Source organism: Papaver somniferum, chromosome 11 (genome assembly GCF_003573695.1).
Source record: "Papaver somniferum cultivar HN1 chromosome 11, ASM357369v1, whole genome shotgun sequence".
Lineage (NCBI taxonomy): Eukaryota > Viridiplantae > Streptophyta > Magnoliopsida > Ranunculales > Papaveraceae > Papaver > Papaver somniferum.
In genome coordinates, this window is record NC_039368.1 from 108,288,924 (window position 1) to 108,310,099 (window position 21,176).

At 41.7% G+C, this 21,176-nt stretch overlaps 1 protein-coding gene across 1 annotated transcript; it reads left to right on the forward strand.

Moving 5' to 3' along the window:
• Positions 1 to 10,186: 10,186 nt before the first annotated feature.
• LOC113320659 (copper transporter 1-like) lies at positions 10,187 to 10,707 on the forward strand. Its single transcript, XM_026568553.1, has 2 exons — positions 10,187 to 10,438; positions 10,473 to 10,707. Exons 1-2 carry the CDS (start codon positions 10,231 to 10,233, stop codon positions 10,685 to 10,687), a joined length of 423 nt encoding a protein of 140 aa, XP_026424338.1. The 5' UTR covers positions 10,187 to 10,230; the 3' UTR covers positions 10,688 to 10,707.
• The last annotated feature ends 10,469 nt before the right edge of the window (positions 10,708 to 21,176 follow it).

A 21,176-nucleotide genomic window follows, 5' to 3' on the forward strand; every position in this document is an offset into this window, starting at 1 on the left:
AACTATTTCACAACACTGTCCTAGAGTTAAATACATTATAGAAAAAGCGGGATGGCAAAGTTTATTGAGCATACAATGTAGTGAAACCCAACATTCGATGGTTGATTATATTGTTGAGCGGTTTTGGGATACAACAAACACTTTTCACTTCCCATTTGGTGAGATGGGATTCACCCCAAAGATTGGCTCATGTTGACTGGACTGAGTATTGGTGATGGGCCTGACGTTCCATACAATTTTGGGAAGTACCAATTTGAATATGTTCGTGAGCATCTCTTTCCGGATATCCAAGACGTCACGATGAGTCCAAAAGATCCGTCGTGGGTTTCAAATTCAATTACAATTAAATATTTAAGCTCCTATTTCTCAGAAGACAAGTTGGTTGCGGCTGAAAATGATAGAACCCTTGCTTATAGAGTAGCCATTGCCTTTTTCATGTATGTGTTGGGACACTTTTTCTTTTCTAATGCAAAGACCTATATAGATGCTGGATGGTTAGCTGCTTTTGAAAATCTTGATGTAGTGTCCACGTATGACTGGGGTGGTGCGGCTTTTTCGAAATTATATGCGTCACTCCGTTTAGCTGGGAGGAGACAGAAGGCACTATGCGGTCCATTCCAAATCTTAGAGGTATTCTCTTTATCCAGTGATTTATTCCTTTCATTCTTTATTTTGTTGCGAAGTTATTTACTTGGCTAATTTTATTCATGGAGTAGTTCTGGGGGTATGAATACCTGGGCATATGTCGACCAGACATTTCACGCTCGAAAGAAGAACAAAAATAGCCCGTATCCTCTAAATGGAATGTACCGAAGAATACAAATGATATTTTCCGTTGTAGGGATTTACTGAGTAAGCTTACTGCTGAACAAGTGACATGGCGCCCATGAGAATCATACAGAGAAGTGCTTGGATCTGATATGGGAGGCACGGCTACGAGGCTATCAGACTCGAGATATATATTTTCTTACATGGGCATTGTGAGTTAATAATTAAAATTTATTTTGTTACGAAGGCTTATTTAGTATATAACATACTTAATTCATTCGTATTCCCTTTCCAATTGTACAACATAACATGTATCTCGGAGAAAGGTGTTGGAGGCAAAACCATCATACTTTTGCTGTTCCCAAAAAACTACACACCATTATTGGGGATATCAGCAATATTCAAGCAGAACGTCTAAAGAGGGAAGGTTTGGTCGATGCAACAGAGATAGTGCATGTTGTCAAAGATTATGATACATATTTACAGTACTGGAGAAAGGTAACTAACTACAGAGAATATGTGACTCATCCTATTTGGGAAGCCCAAACATATGGGTATGTTGGTGACGTGTATACGGACCCAATTGAACAACCGGCTGAACATGTACCTGTCCCTCCTCCACATCTATTATCCCACGTAAGTGTACTAATTTTCTTTTTGTTGTGCATTATACTTTTTGTTGTACAATTGTGCTTAAGTATTTTAATTTTTATTCACAGCATGAAGCTTACACATTATTTCAAGAATATGCCGATTTTAATCAACAATTCCGCGATTTTACCTTAAAACAAACTAAGGAGAGGGTGGACGTTATTATGTCGAAAGAAGCAGAAATAGAAAGGCTGAGAACTTCAAACACGGATTTGCAGCAACAACTCTCTCTGTTCCGTACGCCGTATGCTGGCCGACCTACCAGTTCCTTTCCCCAAACAATGCCACCACCAGTTTGGAGTTGTATGAGTCAAGGATCAGCTTCAACAATGTCCTCAGTGAATACCACTCCGAGAATGCACATGCCTTTTATGCCACCACGTTCGGATAAGGATAATACAGATGGTTAACTTTTCTTTCACCGAGTAGTCATTTCTAGTCTACTCTCTTCTCTCTTCTTTATCCATTTAGTAGTCCTCTCAGTGAGTTGTCAGTGTGTATAGAGTATAGTCATATAAGGTCACTGACAAACACCTTATCTTTTTTCTTTGAAAACACTTTGCTTCACGTGACAAACACTTTATCTTCTTTCTTACATGACACTTTATTTTCTTTCTGAAATAGAGTATCAATTTATTATTTTTTTAATGCTATTGGAAATGTGTTATAAATTAAAGATATGAGCATCCAATGTATGAATAACAATAGCTCTCTTCTGCTTCAGATAGTAATGGAAAACTATGAGAATACACTTCATTATTGCTCCTGTATTTCTTATTCTTCTTCTTCTAATAGTAGTTTTTATTCATCAGATGATGATGCAGTAGCAATTATGAAAAATAACATGGCTGTTAGTTTGGGAGTCCTTGTTACAAATTCAAAATGGCCTCAAAATCGTATGAAAATACCTAGAGACCGTGAGGCCGGAGCAGAACTTCTTTGGAACGACTATTTTTCTCCCTACACAAACCAACCACCCAATGTTTTCCGCAGAAGATTTAGGATGCGTCGACAATTATTTCACCAAATAGTAGATGGTGTTACCAATGCCGAAGCATATTTTTTCAAAAGTCGGATGCTTGTGGAGTTCTAGGATTAAACCCTCATCAAAAAGTAACAGCAGCAGTACGAATGTTAGCTTATGGATGTGCGACAAATGCGATAGACGAGTACTTACGTATAGAAGAAACCACGGTTTTGGAAGCTACTCGTACGTTCTGTCAAACGATTATTAATGTATGGGAAAGAGTATTTGTGTGAACCAACGGTTGGTGATGTTGAATTGTTTCTTAAGCAAAACAAAGACCGGGGATTCCCAGGGATGCTGGGTAGTCTAGATTGCATGCATTGGAAATGGGATAAATGTCCGTCGGCAGAATCCGGGGCTTACACCGCGTATAAAGGGAGCGAAAGTATTGTGTTGGAGGCTATGGTGTGGTATGATATATGGTTTTGGCATGCATTTTTTGGTATACCCGGCTCTAACAACGATATTAATGTTATGAATCGTTCATATGTTTTTCGAAGTCTTGTAACAGGAAAAGCACCACCAGTGAGCTACGAGGTAAATGGACATTCATATGATATGCCGTATTATCTAGGTGATGGCATCTACCCAGAGATTCCTACTATTATTATGGCCATTAAACATCCGGTCGGTAGGAAAAAAGAAATATTTACATCGATGCAAGAGGGTGCAAGAAAAGATATCGAACGGGGATTTGGTGTACTTCAACAACAATTTGGAATCATCAAACAACCCGCAAGAATGTGGAATCCAAATGTGCTTGCCTATATCATGAAAACCTGTATAATCTTACATAATATGATAGTCGAGGATGAGCGTCTAACCGGTGATTGGCCACATGTTTATGAACAACGAAGAAACCCGGCACCGGTTAATATATTAAGAGGAAATAGTGAAGAGTTTTCCCAAATTAGAACTCAGCAACGCCGACGTGCAATGTATAACAAAGATGCGCATATTCTTCTGCGCGATGACTTGATCGAACATATATGGTCAGAATATGGAAATTAAAAATTGTAGTTTGCATTTTTTTGGTATCTTAACTTTGGATAATAATAAAAGAATAGATTCATTATATGGTCAGAGTAGGATGGGAATGATTGATATCTATTATTTTTTTTTATCCTATAAAAAGAATTAAATACGATTTTACTATTGTCCAAGGATGGATCGACCTTACAACAATTCCACTTTATTCATGGCATCAACAAGATTACAACTAATAATCACTAAATAGGAGAAATAATTATTGTTTCTACTAATTCTCCTTTGTGTTAAGATTGGTTTCTTCTGTTACGAACTATGTCCTCCCTACGAAGTTGGAAGTACTCTCGTTGTACAGGATCCAATTTTTCAAGATCCATCATAATGATGCGAAATTCGTCGTCTTCAACTTGCTTTGCTATTTTTGCCGCTTGTTCTGTTTGTTTAGCTGCAAACTCGGCTGCTCTTTGTTCCATCTTGAATCTTGATTGTGCTTGGTAATGAGTATTGAAATTTTGTTGTTCTTTAATAATTATCCCCATCAATTCTTCTTGTGCAGTGGATTTTTCTCTCCCCGTTTTCTTCAATCGTTTTGCTTCTTTTTTCCCCAACTGACGGTGATATGTGTTCTCTATGTCTCCCATATCCGTGTTGTTACCGGTCTCGTCTTGAATTGTTGTTTGCGGTCCATCCTCATCTACCTCGTTATTCTCATAACTGTCCAAATCGTGCATCGTATCGAATACAAAAGTCGATCGCCGATTATATTTAATATTTTCTATGAAAATTGGGTAGCACTCTTCGTGCCTACATTTTTTTCCATCATTACATTCCTTGAACCGATTTTTTACTTCTTCAAGCTGTTAATTTTTTTTAAAACAGTTAAGTTCAGGGGAATTTAAATATGAGGAAAAGATTGTTCAAAAAATCAAGAATACTTACCTTCATTTCAGGACCCCATCCAGTATGATATTCGCCTTCCACTTCTGCCTCTTTTGCGGAAAACAGCGACACTTCTTTACTTATTCTCTGATATCGTTTTTGCCAAGAACTCCAAGTTCGCACTGGAGCTTTAGGTAAATGAACTTCAATATCATACTTGATACGAGTCCACAACGCCTCCTCTGATTGATCAGCTCCAACACCAGGATCTTGAGATATTGATAAATAAATTTTACACATCGTTACATCTTCAATTGTCACATCTTCAATTGTCGTAAAATTTGGACCTCGTGTTGCTCGTGGTGCCATTGTTAGCAACTCGTGAAAATTTTGTAGAAGATTTGAAAGAAGAAATACTGCTTTCTTTTGCTTGTTCTGAACAGAGAGTTTGAAGTAGTTGTGAGAAAATGTTAAATGAAATCATCTGTATATATATATATAAATCTCCAACGGTTCGAAAAATATCTTTCCAACCCAGCGTTCCAAAATATCCAACGTTACATTTTCTTCAACGTTCGAAAAATTAACAACGGTATAAAACCAGATTCAAATTACTCATGGAGCGTAGTTTATATGTCCGCCTGGCATCAGGCGGAAATTTTATCAACGCCTAACAGAGGCGTATGACTGGCGTAATCTTAATTTTCCAAAGAAACCAGGAGGTTTAGTTTACTGCTGAAAATGGTCCATACATTTATCTAGAAAAATCTATTTTACGTCTATTTTACCATCGGGCGTATTCTATTTTACGGCTGAAACCAGGAGGTGAAGCATTGACTAAACCTCCATCGGGCATATTCAGTATTTTACCATTGGGCGTAATCTTAACAATAGAATAATGTACGCCACATGAGTATGAAGGAACCAAAGAAGAAGACAAAAATGGAGCGTTTGATGAAAAGAAGACAAAATGGTTCTAAATGCTTCAGCCAAGCGTTTGCTGAAAATGGAGCGTTTTCTTAACCTCCGCCTGGTATATAGGCCAAGCGTAATCTTTAGCCCCACCTGACTCGGACGTTTTCTTAATATCCCCCTCATGCGGAGCGTAAATTATATCAACGCCTGAGTCTGGGCGGAAACTTTATTACCGCCTGATACCGGACGGAAACTTTACGTCCGTTTGAGTGGGGCGGTTGGTATGTCAACGCCTGATTCCAGGCGGACACTTCAGCAAACGCTCCATCGGGCGTACATTTTATCAACGCGTCGTTGGTGCATATTTTATATGCCCACCTGATCGTGGGACGAACACTATACAAACGCTTCATGGCAAGCGTAAATTATATAACCGTTTGTTGAGAAACGAAGATTGTATAAACGCTGGATTATATCTGTGTTTAGAGCGTCCACGTTGGTACGATCAAAACCAAAGATCAAAGACCAAAACAAACGATCAAATTTGAGTTTAGTCTGTAGTGTTACGTTAAGGCAGTGGAGTATATTTAGTCGGACGGATGTATAATCTACGCTTGCATGTGGAGCGTGCGTATAATCTTCGTCTGGGCCAGGCGGGGATATAATTTACGCTGGTTGTGGGGCGTTGGTAAAGAATACGCTGGTTGTGGGGCGTACATATAGTTCACGCTCGGAGAAGGGACGTAGGTATAATCAACGCCTCATTCAGGCGTACGTATAATCAACGCCTCCTACTCAATTAATGCTCTCCTAGCTTTTATCCCCTACAACTGCTCTAAAAAACGGCATGCAAACTTGGGGAAATCACATGCTTACAGAATGATAAGATCGTGTGCAGATGTACAAAAGCATTCTAATCGTGCTTTTCATGTAGCAGTTTTTGAACGAGGAAGAACACATGAATTCAAAGGTCATTGTTTTGAGTGGGGACATGATACATGTTCGATGATTAGAAGGCTATTGTTAACTGGGTTTCCTTGTGATAATCCTGTTTGTGTTGAAAATCTCTTGCACATGCATGCATTGATGAATTTGGGGTTTAATCTATGTTTTTTTTCTTTCTCTTTTGGTGTAATGTCCAGATACCAATTATTTGTTTATGGGAGACTATGTGGATCGTGGTTATTATTCAGTGGAAACAGTAACTGTAAGTAAATAACTCCGTTTCTATTTTTTCAATAAGAAGAGTTCAGTGAGAAAAGACCAAATTTTTGTTAGCCAAGTGGTTTCCTACTCAAGCTTTGTAGTTGTTGGCAATAAAAGCTGTGGTTAGAATTCTCAACGTTGATCTTCTGTTCTATGCACATGTAAATGTGGCGGATCTATTAAGTCCGCTCAACAACAGGCGTTAACTATATATATGCCGGGCTGGGGCGTTAACTATATAAACGCCTGGCGTGGGGCGTTAATTATATAAACGCCGGGCTGGGACGTATGTATAATTTTCGTTTCAATGGGGCGTTAATTTTATGAACGCCTAGCATGGGGCGTAAACTTTAGCAACGTCCCAACGGGCGAACATTTCAGCAACGCCTCAACCAGGCGTAACTTATATACACGCCTCTTTATGGGGCGGTGACTTTACGTGCGTTTCACAACAGGCGTAGATTATATACACGCCCGATAACAAACGGTGATTATACATCCGCTCCACTATATATAGTTTTGGTCTTGGTCCCAGACCAAATATGGTCCTGAATATGGTTTTGGTCCAGATTTAAATCTTTACTCCGTCCCATTGCGTCTCGTCCATGGACCATAATTATAGGTTTGGTCGTCCACTGCAGTTGCTCTTAGTCTTGGTCCCGGACCAAATATACTCTGGGATTTAATCGATGGTCTGGATTTAGTCGATACTCCGTAACACTGTGTTTGGTTTTTTTACCAAAATTTTGGTTATACTCGCCCACTGTGGATGCTCTTAGATCACTAAAACGAGACTACATGTGGAAAAGTTATTCTCCTGGTATCATTTAATACTTGCAAAAAATCTGGGATGAAATATTCCCATATATAGGTTTGGAATACTCCCTGTTGGATGTTATCTGCCGCATAATTAGCGAGAGCGTCAGCTGCTTGATTAGGTTTCCTGTAGTTGTGATGAATTTTGTATCGGGGAATTGTTTCCAGTCTTCCTTTGATCTCCCTGATCATGTCTTTTAGGTACCAAAGCGGTTCAGTTAAATGGGTGATAAAATGAACTAGTGTCTGTGAGATAGTGACCATTCTCAGAGCCATGATCAGAGCCCAAGTTTCTGATACCAAAGTTGTTGTGATCCCTAACGGTTGGGCCATTGCGACAATAACTGAGGTTGTTGAATCTCTGCAAATAAATGCTCCTCCTGCTGGTCCAGGGTGTCCACGTGCAGCTCCGTTGGTGTTGATTTTTATCTGGTATAGTTCCGGTGATTTCCATCCAACCTGAATGATTTTAGACTCTCTGGTTTGTCATATAGCGTTTGTCACAGGATGCGGGTCGGGCATCGGTGGAGGTAGTACTGAATTTGCCCAGGTGTACTCATGATGCATATGTACTGCTAATTTGACTGTGTCTGCTGGAGGCTTATGCTTCCTTCTGTAAATTAAGTCATTCCATACTATCCAGAGTGTCCAAATGATGAAACAGAATGAAGTTGTAGCCATTGTGGATTGTTGGAACTGGAGTAGCTGATTAATGGTGGTTGATGGAGTTATCCTTTGTGGTCTTCGATGATGGAAGGTAGGTGTCGCATTATAGTGGTTGAAAAGGAGTTCCCAAGCTTCTTGAGCATATAGGCATCTGAGGAGAATGTGCTCAGTTGTTTCTGGAACTGAATTATATCTAGGACATAGATTTGAGGGGTGACGTTGATTTTATGTAGAAGGGTGAAGGTCGATAAACCTTCATTTATAGCTTTCCACAAGAAAAGATGTATTTTTGGGGGGCAATTTAATGTCCAGAAGTGTTTAGTGGGTTGTAGCTAGAGGTGTAAAACGTGCCGGCCGGCACAGCCCGACACACGAAGTCGCGTGCTTCACGTGCCATGTGTCGTGTTGTGCTGTGCCAACGATTTAAACGTGTTGTGCCGTGCTGTGCTTTACTAGTCAAAAGCTAGGCACAACACATCCCACGGGCATATTACACGGATAAACGTGACCTGTGCCGTGCTGGCACACATGCTATAAACAATTTGAAATCACTTAATGTATATATTAAGTCGGACATTATCACCAGAATTTAAATAGACAACGTATTATTTGAAAGTATTTCAAGTAAAATTAACAAGTTTATTCAATAAAAAAAATAGCCCATCAAATATAAAATTGGATTATTGTCATGTAAATTAATATTCTAGTTAAATATAGGTGATGACATTATAACAACGATATTGAAATATATTTTCCAAATATTAAGGTATTATATGTGTTGTTATAAATAAGTCAGCATAAAATGTTAAAAACTAGTTAGAATAGTGACTATTTTGTGAAATATACAAAATATGTGATGTATTATGTCTTGTTATAGGTGAAATTGTACATGTTATGTCGTGCTTTCTTAACGTGTTGTATTGTGCTATGCCACATGCTTATCTGTACCGCGTACTGTGTTATGCTACCGTGCCGATTAAACAACCCAACATAGCCCACAAAACTAACGTGCTTGGCTAAATCACATGCTGAACTATGCTGGGCTTAGATTTTAGCGTGACGTGTTGGGTTGTGCTCGTGCTGGCACAACCCAATTTACACCTCAAGTTGTAGCTGAATGGGTTTGTGGTAGAGGTTTGATGGGTAATCATGCAGTATCCAGATCTTGTAAATACATTATATAAGCTCACACGTAGGAAGATTTAATTAAGTCAACGGAAAAATGCAAACCTGGTGGTTTTTGCTTTGGCGTCTCAATGCATTGCAACAACGTCTTGTTTAGTACTCCTCTTCTTATGATGCCGGCACAAACTAAACACTTTCCTCCTGTTTTCTTAAATCTTAACTAAACATCTTTCTTATGATGCCGGCACAAACTATGTGACCATGTGCGGCCTTGATGCCAGCTCTGTAAACCCGTAATAAATTATCTTTTCCGATATAAAAAAGAGAGTGGAGGACAGAAAATTTATTGCTGGTCTAACTTCACCAAAATCAAGAGTGTACATGTAGCGATCAAAAGGTCTGGGTAATGAATTGACTTCGACCAACCACCTTCCTGTATGGAAACAGAAATACCCAGTTACATTGATCCTATTGTCAAGGGAACCAATAGAGGAGCTCTACGTTCACTTAGATACCTACTAAGCTATGAAGACATTTCTGGGAAGAAGCTTGTTGTATCACCATTATCGCAGTGGGTGTGCCTTTCCATACAATACAAGAGTTAATGCATTTATCCTCTATGTGGAACCATAATGCCATTCTCGTGACAAAATAAAAAGGACAACCCAGTTCCCAAGTCCCAACTAAGAAACAAAAGAGGTAAAAGAAAACAAAAAAAAAATCGAACAAATAGCACCGGTACTTCTCCCATTCGGATTGATTTCGTTTGAATCATTTTCATATTTAGGCGTATTAAGTCATTTTAATCTCTGTTTTTCTTAATTTGTGCGGATGTAAGAAGACAGTATCCCCGTGCTTTAATTTTATTTTGGCACAAAAACCTTTTTTAGGCAGGTAATTTGTTACGATTTGCAACAAATTGTGGCGAGTTCTATCAAGAAACAGCAAATTGTGGTGTAGGTTAACAGACTAGCATTCCAAAATGATGCACCATCCATGCATATGTGCGAAGAGGCTAAAAAAAACAGTTTTATACTGTACTATACCTTTTTGTAGTACACACTTGCGTCGTATATACCGATACTCGTACGTATTTTCCCAACGTCCCATAAATACTTAATTTCTCTTCTGCGTCTCTCCTTGACAGAAACATAAAAAACCAGCGAGAAAAAGAGAAGAGAAAGAAATAAATGGATGGCGGTATGAACCATGGGGGTATGCAAATGAATCAAACAATGGGTATGAGCAAGAAGAAGATGATGATGCATATGTCATTTTATTGGGGTGATAGCGCAACAGTTTTATTCCATCATTGGCCAGGGGATAGTACTGGTATGTACATCTTGTCTTTGATTTTGGTGTTTGTATTGTCTGTGTTTGTAGAATGGCTTGGTGTTTGTAGAATGGCTTGGTCATTGTTCAATTGCTAGAGCTGATTCTAATCATGTTGCTGCTGGAATTGTAAGGAGTATAGTGCATACAGTTAGGGTTGGGTTAGCTTACTTGGTTATGCTTGCTGTTATGTCTTTTAATGGCGGTATTTTCATTGTTGCTGTTCTTGGACATGGTTTAGGGTATTTTGTATTTGGGACACAGGTTTTTATGAAGACTGATAAGAACAAAACTCTTCCTGATTTGGGTTGTTAGATGAATTGGGGATCATTGGGATGGGTTTTTGGGTTGAATTTTAGTTAGAAAATATTTGTAATTGAGTGATGATGATAAATTAATAAGAACTGTTATAATTTTCTACAAGTTAATTGAACGTACACCTTTCATCATTCACCACGTGTACAGGAAGGAACACGTGGAAGACATGCAAAACAAGACATCAAAACATGATAGCAAGCATCTCATCAGAAGATGCCACCGGTCAGCAGATTCGACGGTCAGGGACAGAGGATCACAGAGGTATGATGGCTCAGAGGAGCACCAGATAATACCCCTTGGGTGTTAATAAACCCAATCCCGAGGAAGATCCCAGATCAACGGCTGAGAGGAAGTTTGGCTGACACAGATGTGACCAGACAAAGAGACACTTGCCTGACACGAGCAAACATTCATCTACCCGCATTAAATACCAAAGAGGTATACACGTGTCAATCAGCTCGTGGAAGAGGCGAGGGTAACCCTTCGTGTTCAAGCTCAGGCCGCAGATATGCCGAAGACCCCTGCGTAATGGGCACAAAGCACAAGAAGATAAGATTACAACGGCACCTCAGAAGTAGGACCCACGTTCCAACCCTATAAATACCCCTCTCTACTAAGAGAGAAGGGGTCGACCAGTTTTTAGCAATTAGAGAAGAACATAGGAAAGAGAAATAGGAAGAGTAAGTATGATTCCCCTTTCCCCATTTCCCCTTAGCATCGTTGTTCACTTAAAGTCATTTGACTACCTTTGTAATCCTTCAATACATAGTGAAAACACCAACCCCGTGGATATAGGCCTTAGTGCTGAACCACGTAAATCATCGTCTTATTTACATTCATCCCTTTACATTATGTTCTTATGTTTATGCTTCTATTCTTTATTTATCCTGTCATATGATTAGTAATATTGATATCATACGACTAGACAAGGACGAGCCCGAAGGCTCTGAGTCAACATCTTCTCGTAGCTTTATGCATACCGTGCTCAGTTTTCTGATGAATGATTGTATGCGAATATTGTTTGTGAACACGAAGATGGCTTCGTAATTTATGTGTTCACAATCTGGCGCTAGAAACAGGGACTTTGTCCCGGTAAAAGATTTATCTTATCTGTGATTTCACCTTAAACGCGCATTATGGTTGTACCCTATTCTGGGTTCAGCGTGCTTTCAAAATCTTTTTTATTCTGGGTTCACGGTCTTCATTTTCACAAACACCATTTCAAAACAGACAAATCCACGTCTATCTATTACAGATTTGCACGTGAGGCGTTTTTCTTTTAAAACTAAGACTTAGTAATCCAGATTCGTGAGTTCTCGCTACGGATATGCCTTTTCAAGAGTTTTCCTTTTCAAAAAGTAGTCTGAAAACAAGGTCCATGATTGTTTATTAGAGGACTTGTATTGCGAAAACTAGACCGATGAAATCTTTATGTTTCTCTTTTATTAAGGCCCCTAGGCAGCTCATTTCCTTTTATTCCACAAATTCTGTGGATACGGATAGCACTAACCCGATCCTCGTGGATATCTTTGGTTTTCTTTATTTATTCCCCTATGCAGAAAAAGGACTAAAAATGGAAAAGATACTAGGGGCAGAAAAAACCAAAGCCTCATCAAAGGAGACATCGAGGATTACCCCGGTCATGACCCGAAGCAAGCAGAAAGCAGACAAAGCTAAGACAGCTACTCAGAGGCAGGATGCTGCGGAAATCACCTCACCTATGAACGCTAACTCCATTGCAGCCACGGCTCTCAAAGCAGCAGCCACAAAAAACAACTCAACTGTTGCGGCTCTCCAGGCTACAGAAGCTAACAAGACTTTGGTTTCAAACCAAATCCATTAACAAAGAGAAGGGGTGGCAGAATCTATGACACGTCAGCCCGCACATCCACCAGTCTTCGGAATGCCGTCAACCAACGATCAGAATCAAACCATACCAGTGGTTTTAGTACCGCGGGTGGAAGCTCAACCGAGGGGACCAAACGTGGAGATACCAACAATTGAAACTGATCCTCTTCCACCCTTAATACACACAGTAGACGAAGGGGGAACTATGGCCGTATGAGTACAAGCCGGAACTCCCAATTAGGGATCAAACCAATCCCACCGACTGATGGTAGAGCTCGAAGAATTGAAAAGGAGCCATCAGGTCTACGCAGATGTCATAGCCTTTTTGTCCAGGGAGAACCAAGACTTGAAAGATAGGATTTCCCAAAGCACGAAGACTAGCCAACAACAGGACGAAGCAAATTCTAAGGCACCAGAGCCTAATCGAGACCGAAGAATTATCCGAGCAAGCATCGTTAGGGAAAGCAGTGTATCCGATCCAGAATATGCCGCCGAAGACTCATACTATTATGACAGTGAAGGTCGAACAAAGAAACGCTCAGCCGAGCATAAGAACGTGGGACATTACCGCGCAATGGAAGAGCTGCGTGAAGAGATGATGACTGAGATCAAGCAGTTAAAATCCAGACAAGGTGGAGGAAGGCTTGAAGAGGTGATGAAAGAAGCTAACTCCACGCCCCTAACTCATCGCCTGGAAAATACCCCCATTCCGTTAAAGTGCCCTGTCCCAACTTTTGAATGCTTTGACGGATCCAGTGATCCCGCAACACATATCCGGTATTATAATCATACCTTAGCCCGACGGAGTCAAAACGACGCCGTCCTCTGTAGGTATTTCCCATCAAGTCTGAAGGGATCGGCTTTGTCTTGGTTTGACAACCTGCCACCTGATTCCATCAACTCCTACGATCAACTCGCAGAAAAATTCTTGAGAACCTACATGTACAACAAAGCTGTCAACACCGGAATGGATAAAATTTTTTCTCTAGCAATTGGTTACAAGGAGAACACGAGGGAATACACCAACAGATGGCACAAGATCTTCCAAGCCATAGGGAGTGTGGATCCCGTGGTAAGCATCAACTGCTACAAGTGGGGATTAGACCGAATGAGTCCACTATTTGTTGAGATCCACGGAAGCGTACCTAAGACAGAAGGAGATCTTCGAATAATTATTGAGAAATATGCTCGTCTTGAAGAAATCCAGCGTGAGAACCCGAGGGCGCAAACGCAGAGGTCTCACCGTACCAATTCCGCAGAACAAACCAGCGGGGCCAAAAGAAATAGCTCAGTGGAACGACCGCACGAAGATAGGAAGGAACGGAGAGATGAACGACGAAGAGACGATCGAAAATTCTAAGATCAGGTTTACACGAAGCTCAATGCTAGCTACGCTCGGATCTTGCGAGAGATCAAAGGAAGGGAAAATTTGGAGTGGCCGTGGTCTAAGGGAAAACAGCCCCCACGGACCGAGAAGTCTAAAGATTACTGTGAGTATCATTGCTTCAATGGACACCAGACCGAGAAATGCAAAAACCTCAAAATAATGATCCAAAAATTGATTGATAATGGCGAACTCAAGCAATACATACGAAAGGAAGTCACCGAGGACAGATCCAAACGAACCAAGCAAGTCCAACTTACAGAGGGAAACCGCACAATCAACACCATCTCGTGTTCCGAAGCCGCGGGGCCCTCACTTATAGCGCAGATAAGAAAGAGGCTACGAAAGCAATTCGAATACCACTACGAATTATATAAGATTGATGGCGTAGAGGTGGACGAGCACGAAGAGTGGATGGACGCACCTATCATCTTCGATATTGAAGATGTTGAAGAAGATATGGAAGACCATAACGATCCCTTGGTCCTCACACTACCAGTGGCCGGATGTAACCTCAAAAAGATCCTCATCGACGGGGGAAGCTCAGTGAACGTTCTATTCTACGACGCCTTCAAACGGATGAAGCTTCATGATGAACAACTGATGACCTCTTATTACACCATCTACGGGTTCAACGGAGCGCCCACAAAGCCATTGGGAGACATCATGTTACAGGTGAACGCCGGGCCCATGAAAGTAGAAACACGATTCAGCGTGGTAGACGCCTCATCCCCTATAACACCATTATTGGACGAAAATGGGTACATAAACTCAAGGGAGTGGCAGCAACTTACTACCAATATCTCAGGTTCCCTACACCCGAGGGAGTAATGGAAATCAAGGGAGATTGGATCTCTTCAAAAGAGTGCCAGGCCACTCAGGATCGTATCAACGACGAACAGGAAGAACAACGAAAAACCCGAAGGATCAAAAATAAAGAAGCTGCGAAAGAAAAGGCCATAGACCTGTTCCTCAAGAAAACCGCAGGGAAGGGCTTGACAAAAGATGATAATGTCCTTAACACAGAGGCAAGTACTTCAGCAGCCAACGAAGGACAGACACATACCAAATAACAATTAAAGAGCGTCCCAGTCCTTGGGGACCCGAAGCCGGTGTTCACACCAGTGGATCCCGTAAAAGAAATCAACATAGGAACGGAAGAAAACCCGAAGATGGTCAAAATAGGGACCATAATGGACGAAAAAAGAAAAGATTCCTTGACCAAATTACTTAAAGAATACGCGGATGTATTCTCCTGGAAGTTAGGAGACATGTTGGGGATCGATCCAAAAATAATCCAACACGAGTTGCGCATCAAACCAGGCACGCCACCTTTCAGGCAGAAAATAAGAAAAGTTGCACCAGAGTATCATAAGGCAGTAGAAAAAGAACTCCGGAAACTACTAGAAGCAGGCTTCATCAAGGAAGTCAAGTACCCTACATGGATCTCCAACATGGTCGTCGTTCCTAAGAAAAATGGAGGGGTTAGGATATGCATCGACTTACTAACCCCAACAAGGCATGTCCAAAAGACAACTATCCCCTACCGAGCATAGATCAACTGGTTGAAGCAGTGCAAGGGTACGAAGAGCTGTCATTCATGGACGGATATTCTGGTTACAACCAAGTAGCCTTGGCAGAAGAAGATCAACTACACACAACATTCTACACCCCGCATGGCCTTTATTGCTACACTAGAATACCCTTTGGACTTCGAAACGCAGGGGAAACTTACCAAAGAATGGTCGATGTTATCTTCAGGCCATGGATTGGTAGTACCCTAGAAGTCTACGTTGATGACATGCTCGTCAAAAGTAGGCTGCGCAAAGATCACCACCAGGACCTCAGAGATATTTTCGAAGCAATGAGGAAATATCACATGAAAGTAAATCCAGAAAAATGCACTTTCGGTGTCACCTCAGGGAAATTCCTCGGATATCTGGTAACAAAAAGGGGTATTGAGGTAGACCCCGCGAAGATTCAGGCCATAGTGGAAATGCCATCTCCTAAGAATTTAAAAGAAGTGCAAAAGCTCAATGGGTCCTTAGCATCCTTGGCAGATTTATTGCCCGATCCTCGGACAAATGCAGACATTTTTTCAATATTCTCAAAAAAGGGAGTAAGTTTGAATGGACCGCAGAATGCGAAGAAGCCTTCCAAAAATCAAGGAACACCTGGATTCAATTCCAATCTTGCAGAAGCCTGATCCTGATGAGGTTTTGGCATTGTACATAAATACAACGAAAGACGCAGTTAGCGCAGTGTTGGTCAAAACCAATACAAAGATAGAACAACCTATCTATTATGTCAGCAAGACCCTCAATTCTGCGGAAAGAAATTACACGAAGATCGAACAACTCATCCTGTCATTAGTATAGGCTACTCAAAAACTGAGAACCTATTTCCTAACACATTTCATCCGCGTCCCATGCAAAGCACCACTGGAAGCAGTCCTCAAAAGCACGGGAAAAGTAGGTAGAATAGCCAAGTGGAACACCCACCTGGACTAATTCAACATTCCCAAAAATCCCAAGTTTTGGCGGATTTCTTAGCAGACCTCCCCCTGGACAACGATGAAGAGATTAGGGGAATACCAGAAGCCGACGAGGAAAGCAAGGATCCAGTTGATGTCCTCGAACCCGTGAGTCAAAGACAATGGGAAGTCTTCGTTGATGGTTCCAAAAATAAGGAAAGGGCAGGAATAGGCATTGTCATCACCACCCCAACTGGAGAAAGGATCGTACATGCACTCAGGTTAGAATTCAAAGAGCATACTAACAACATCGTTGAATACGAGGCAGTCGTACATGCCCTCCGCTTAATAATAGAGATGGGGGTAACTGATGTAAGACTGACAAGTGATTCGCAGCTTGTCATACGGAAAATAGGGCTCGAATACAATGTGTACGACGACACCCTCTCAGCTTACATGGCCTTGGTCCAAACATTGGCATCACAGATCCCGAACATCAAGTTCCGGCACTTATGCAGAAGGGACCTCAGGCACGCGGATGCCCTAGCATATATATCATCCATTCTGAAGGACAAGAGTATCGAAGCTATCAAAATAACGAGGGTATACGAGCCTTCGATTGCATCACAATTTTCCTTCGCTATAAATCAAGATACAATGGGAGAAAATATAGAAGATCAGGTGGGAGAAGACATCCGTAACGACTTTGACGAAGAAGATATCCTGTCAAGAGCAAAGCAAGACGAACATTTCAACAACGAAGATGATTGGAGAATGATGATACATGCGTTTCTTAAGGATGGAACCTTACCCGCGGATCACAAACAAACCAGGAAAATACTCAAAGTAGGAAGATATGATCTTCGGGATGGGATCCTGTACAATAAATCTTTCCTCGGACCATTACTACGTTGTTTATCCAGGAAAGAGGGGCATCGAATTCTAAACGACAGCCATTATGGTGATGCAGGGAATCATCGCGGCATGAGATCACTAGCCGAAAAAGAAAAAATGCAAGGATATTACTGGCCCACAATGATACAAGATGCTGCGAGAATGTCCCGACGATGTGAAGAATGTCAGCGTTTCGCCAAAAAGATACACGCACCAGCAACAACGTTGAATTCTGTGGATAGCCGTGGCCATTTGTAAAATGGGGCATAGATATCGTTGGACCTTTCATCGAAGGATCAGGGAAAAGACGATTTTTGATAGTAGCCACGGACTACTTCAGTAAATGGGTGGAATCCAAAGCCTTAGCCAGGATCAGAGACGTGAACGTGTTTACTTTCATATTCCAAAACATTATTTGCAGGTTCGGCATACCAGCAGAAATCGTGTCCGATAATGGTAAACAATTACAGGGGAAAACCATAGACATGCTTTTCGACACTTTCAAAATAAGGAAAAAAAGTCCACCCCCATATACCCTCAAAGCAACGGACAAGCGTAATCTACTAACAAGACCCTCGCCCTTATCCTCAAAAAGCAATTAGACGAACACAAGGGGCGATGGTGTGAACAGCTGCACAATGTATTATGGGCATACAGGACAACACGAAGATCTGCCACTAGGGAGTCCCCATTTCTCCTCACTTATGGAGCTGAAGCAGTCATCCCAACAGAGATCCTCATGCCAACCACAAAAACCGAAGCATGGGAGAAAAATCTCACAACAGACATGATGTTAGAGAGACTGGACGACCTAGAAGAACGGAGGGAAGCAGCATTGCAAAAGATGGAAAATTATCAAAGGAGACTAGCGAGAGAGTACAACAAAAAGTTTAAGCTTCGAAATTTTGTAGAAGGGAAGTATGTGCTAAGAACAATCCCGGAGTATCAACGAGAGAAGAAATGGGGAAAGTTAGCACCTACATGGGGAGGACCTTTTATAATACACGACATTGCAGGATACGGTTCCTACTATCTTCGCAATCTGAAAGGCGAGGTCCTCCGACACCCTTGGAATGCTAAATGGCTCAAACCGTACTACCCATAGGAACAGCGCAGCTTTGCATCTGCGTGAAGAATACCAGAAGAAGAAGGCAGCGTAACCGCTTTACATGTTTCTATCTCTGGACGAGGAGTAGCATGCCTCAACCTATCAATCAAACAAACTTTTTGGGAAATATTCAAGCAAACGAAATGGTCAAAAGACCCGCTGGGTGAACGCATGTACATTACATAATAAATTAACAATATTAGGGAAAATAGTTAATCTACAATCTCTCAGGGCTCCCCTATCAGTGTTTATGAGTGTAAGACCAGGGGGAAGGCACCCAGCAGAAAGAGATACCCAACCAACTTTAAGGCAGCGGGTCGACGGAATGGGTGTATGCAAATATTTCAAATAAGCATTCCATATCCTAGAACGCCGCCTCGGCCCCCACCGTTTGGGAATCCTCTGGCCCAGGATTCGCCAGCGGGGTGACAGGTCTCAAGACGATCACGAAGGTATTTACCTTCGGTGTCGCACCCAAACACTCAAATTTTTACAAAACAAGTTATTTCTAGTTTTACACTTCACAATACTTGAAATAAAGATGAATTGATAACGAAGGTATGCCAAAAGGATGATCCATTTCATAAAAAGTTGATTACAAGATTCAGCAAATAAGATAAAGCAGTAAACATATCAAAAAATGATCCGAAATTATATAATCAACAAGGATCAACTTCATATGACTAATAGAAGAAATCTACTTGGACGATACCGCTCCATCAACAGGGTTGTCTCTGCGAGATGAAGGTACGCTACCACCTGAAGAAGGCCCTGAAGAACCAGGCAAGGGCACGGGAAGAGGACGACGCGTATAGTTCTTGACAAGACCATGTTCGACTTTAAAATCAAGTTCAATCTTATCTAGGACTTTGTTGGTTTCTTCAGCCAACTGACATCGAGCTTTATAAGTGATTACAGCGGTCCGCTGGTTGGCCTGAGACAACAATGCAGATAGGCGTTCCGCCTCTTTGGAGGCAATCTCCGCTGCTTCCTCACGAGACGCGGCCAACCCTTTGAAATAGTTGGCTTGTCCTTCCTGCTGCACTAAGGCAGATTGAGTTTTTTTAAGCTCATCATTTGCCGCGTGAAGCTGTCCCTCGAGTGCTGAAAACAAGAAATACCAAGGGGTTAAAACAAAGAAATAACAGAATCACACTCGATAAAACGAGGTTATACCTTCGACATTAGCCGAAGCCTCTTCATACTCATTAACAACTGCATCCGAGCTTCATCAAGAAAGCCATATTCGTCGGATAGTTTCTTATAATCCATTTGAAGATTAGTAAAAGCATATTGACTCGCGTCTAAGTCTACCTGCTTCATTGAATCCAAGTGACGAAGATGGTTGACTTTGTCATTTATCTCCCCCATCCTTTTATGGAGTCGATACACATTCACTTCAAGATCTCTTTCAGATTCCACTTGGCGAGCAACATCAGCTCGGGACGCTTCTAGGGCTTTACTAAGAGCACCAACCTCAGCCCTAGCATTATCACTTTCCTCGGAAAGACGCAGCATACTATCTCTAACCCCAAGGCCTAAGAGAGAACGAGCATGTTGTAACTCTCCTTCCAAAAAGCGCACTCTAGCCTCTAATTCCGAAGCATGTCCTCGAGCATCACGCAGGTTGTCACGCGTCCATAGCAGCGTACCATTAAACAAACAACGGTTATGATTGTACTTATTTTGCATATCAACCATCAGTGTTCGCTTTTCACACCACTCAGCTGCTAAGGCGTTGTGCTCATCAGCACGAGCATTCCACTTTACGGCTTCGCTTTTCAACTTACCCACCAACTCTGCAATGCGGGATTTCTGTCGTTCCCTTTCTTTCCGAAGCCATATGAGCTCGGGGACTCCACCCACTGAAGATAAGGCGGGGAGACTGAGACAACACCGAAGTACATATAGGGAATCACGAGGAGAAAAAGACCAATAAAAAATACAAACTTGTGAGGGACGATACATTTCTGCGAGCTTGCTCCAATACGTTGCGGACTATAGCAAGTTCCGAACGAAGACTCTCCTCGGCATTACCCAGCCGCTCCTTTTCCTTCAGGCGACCCTTTAGTTCACTTATTTCCATCTCGGCCGAAGATAGTTCTTCTTCTCTATGATGAAGCTTAGCCTCCAACTTTAAAGACTTTGCTTTAAAGAATTGGTATAGAACATGGTTACAATGTTCGCTCCTCATCATCTATGTCACAAACGACAAACATTATTATACCCAAGGGATCGGATATCGCGAAGAATACAATGTTCGTACATCATGAGGGAATCAGTACAAGGATTTACCTCTAAGACACGCTGCTGGGGAAAACCGTATTGGTACCCATCAGCTATGGCCATCATATCAGCAACAGAGGAGGGAGGGTCAACCACTAGGTTAGCTTCTGAAGCTCTCACATTCTTCTCCCACATCTCTGCAACGCGGACTTCCGAAGACACTTGCATCATCCGACGAGTATAAGCGTCAGAACTCTTCTCACCGGGGACCACTGGGGCAGGGTTGGAGACGAACATCAGATTTTTCTTCTTGAGACAAGCCAAAATGGCATCTTCACCTTCAAGCATTAGCGAATAAGGGAAATCCTCTGAAAGAGATTCAACCGCAGACTTCCCTTTGGCTTCTCTCCCCTCACTCGCGCAAGTCTCGACATCACAAGCCTCAGTATGACCACCGACGTTTTCAGTCTGCTGACCGGTGGAATCTTCTTTACCAGTATCCCCAAGCACATCCCAATCATAATTTGTGGAAAGCAATGAGAATTCTTCGGCA

What these genes read in the sequence shown, in the direction of transcription:
- LOC113320659 (XM_026568553.1), top strand. Translation starts at nt 10,231, where the DNA reads ATGGATGGCGGTATGAACCATGGGGGTATGCAAATGAATCAAACAATG. An exon ending in TGTAGAATGGCTTGGTGTTT is followed by an intron (nt 10,439 to 10,472) that starts GTAGAATGGCTT and finishes CAATTGCTAGAG; the next exon opens with CTGATTCTAATCATGTTGCT.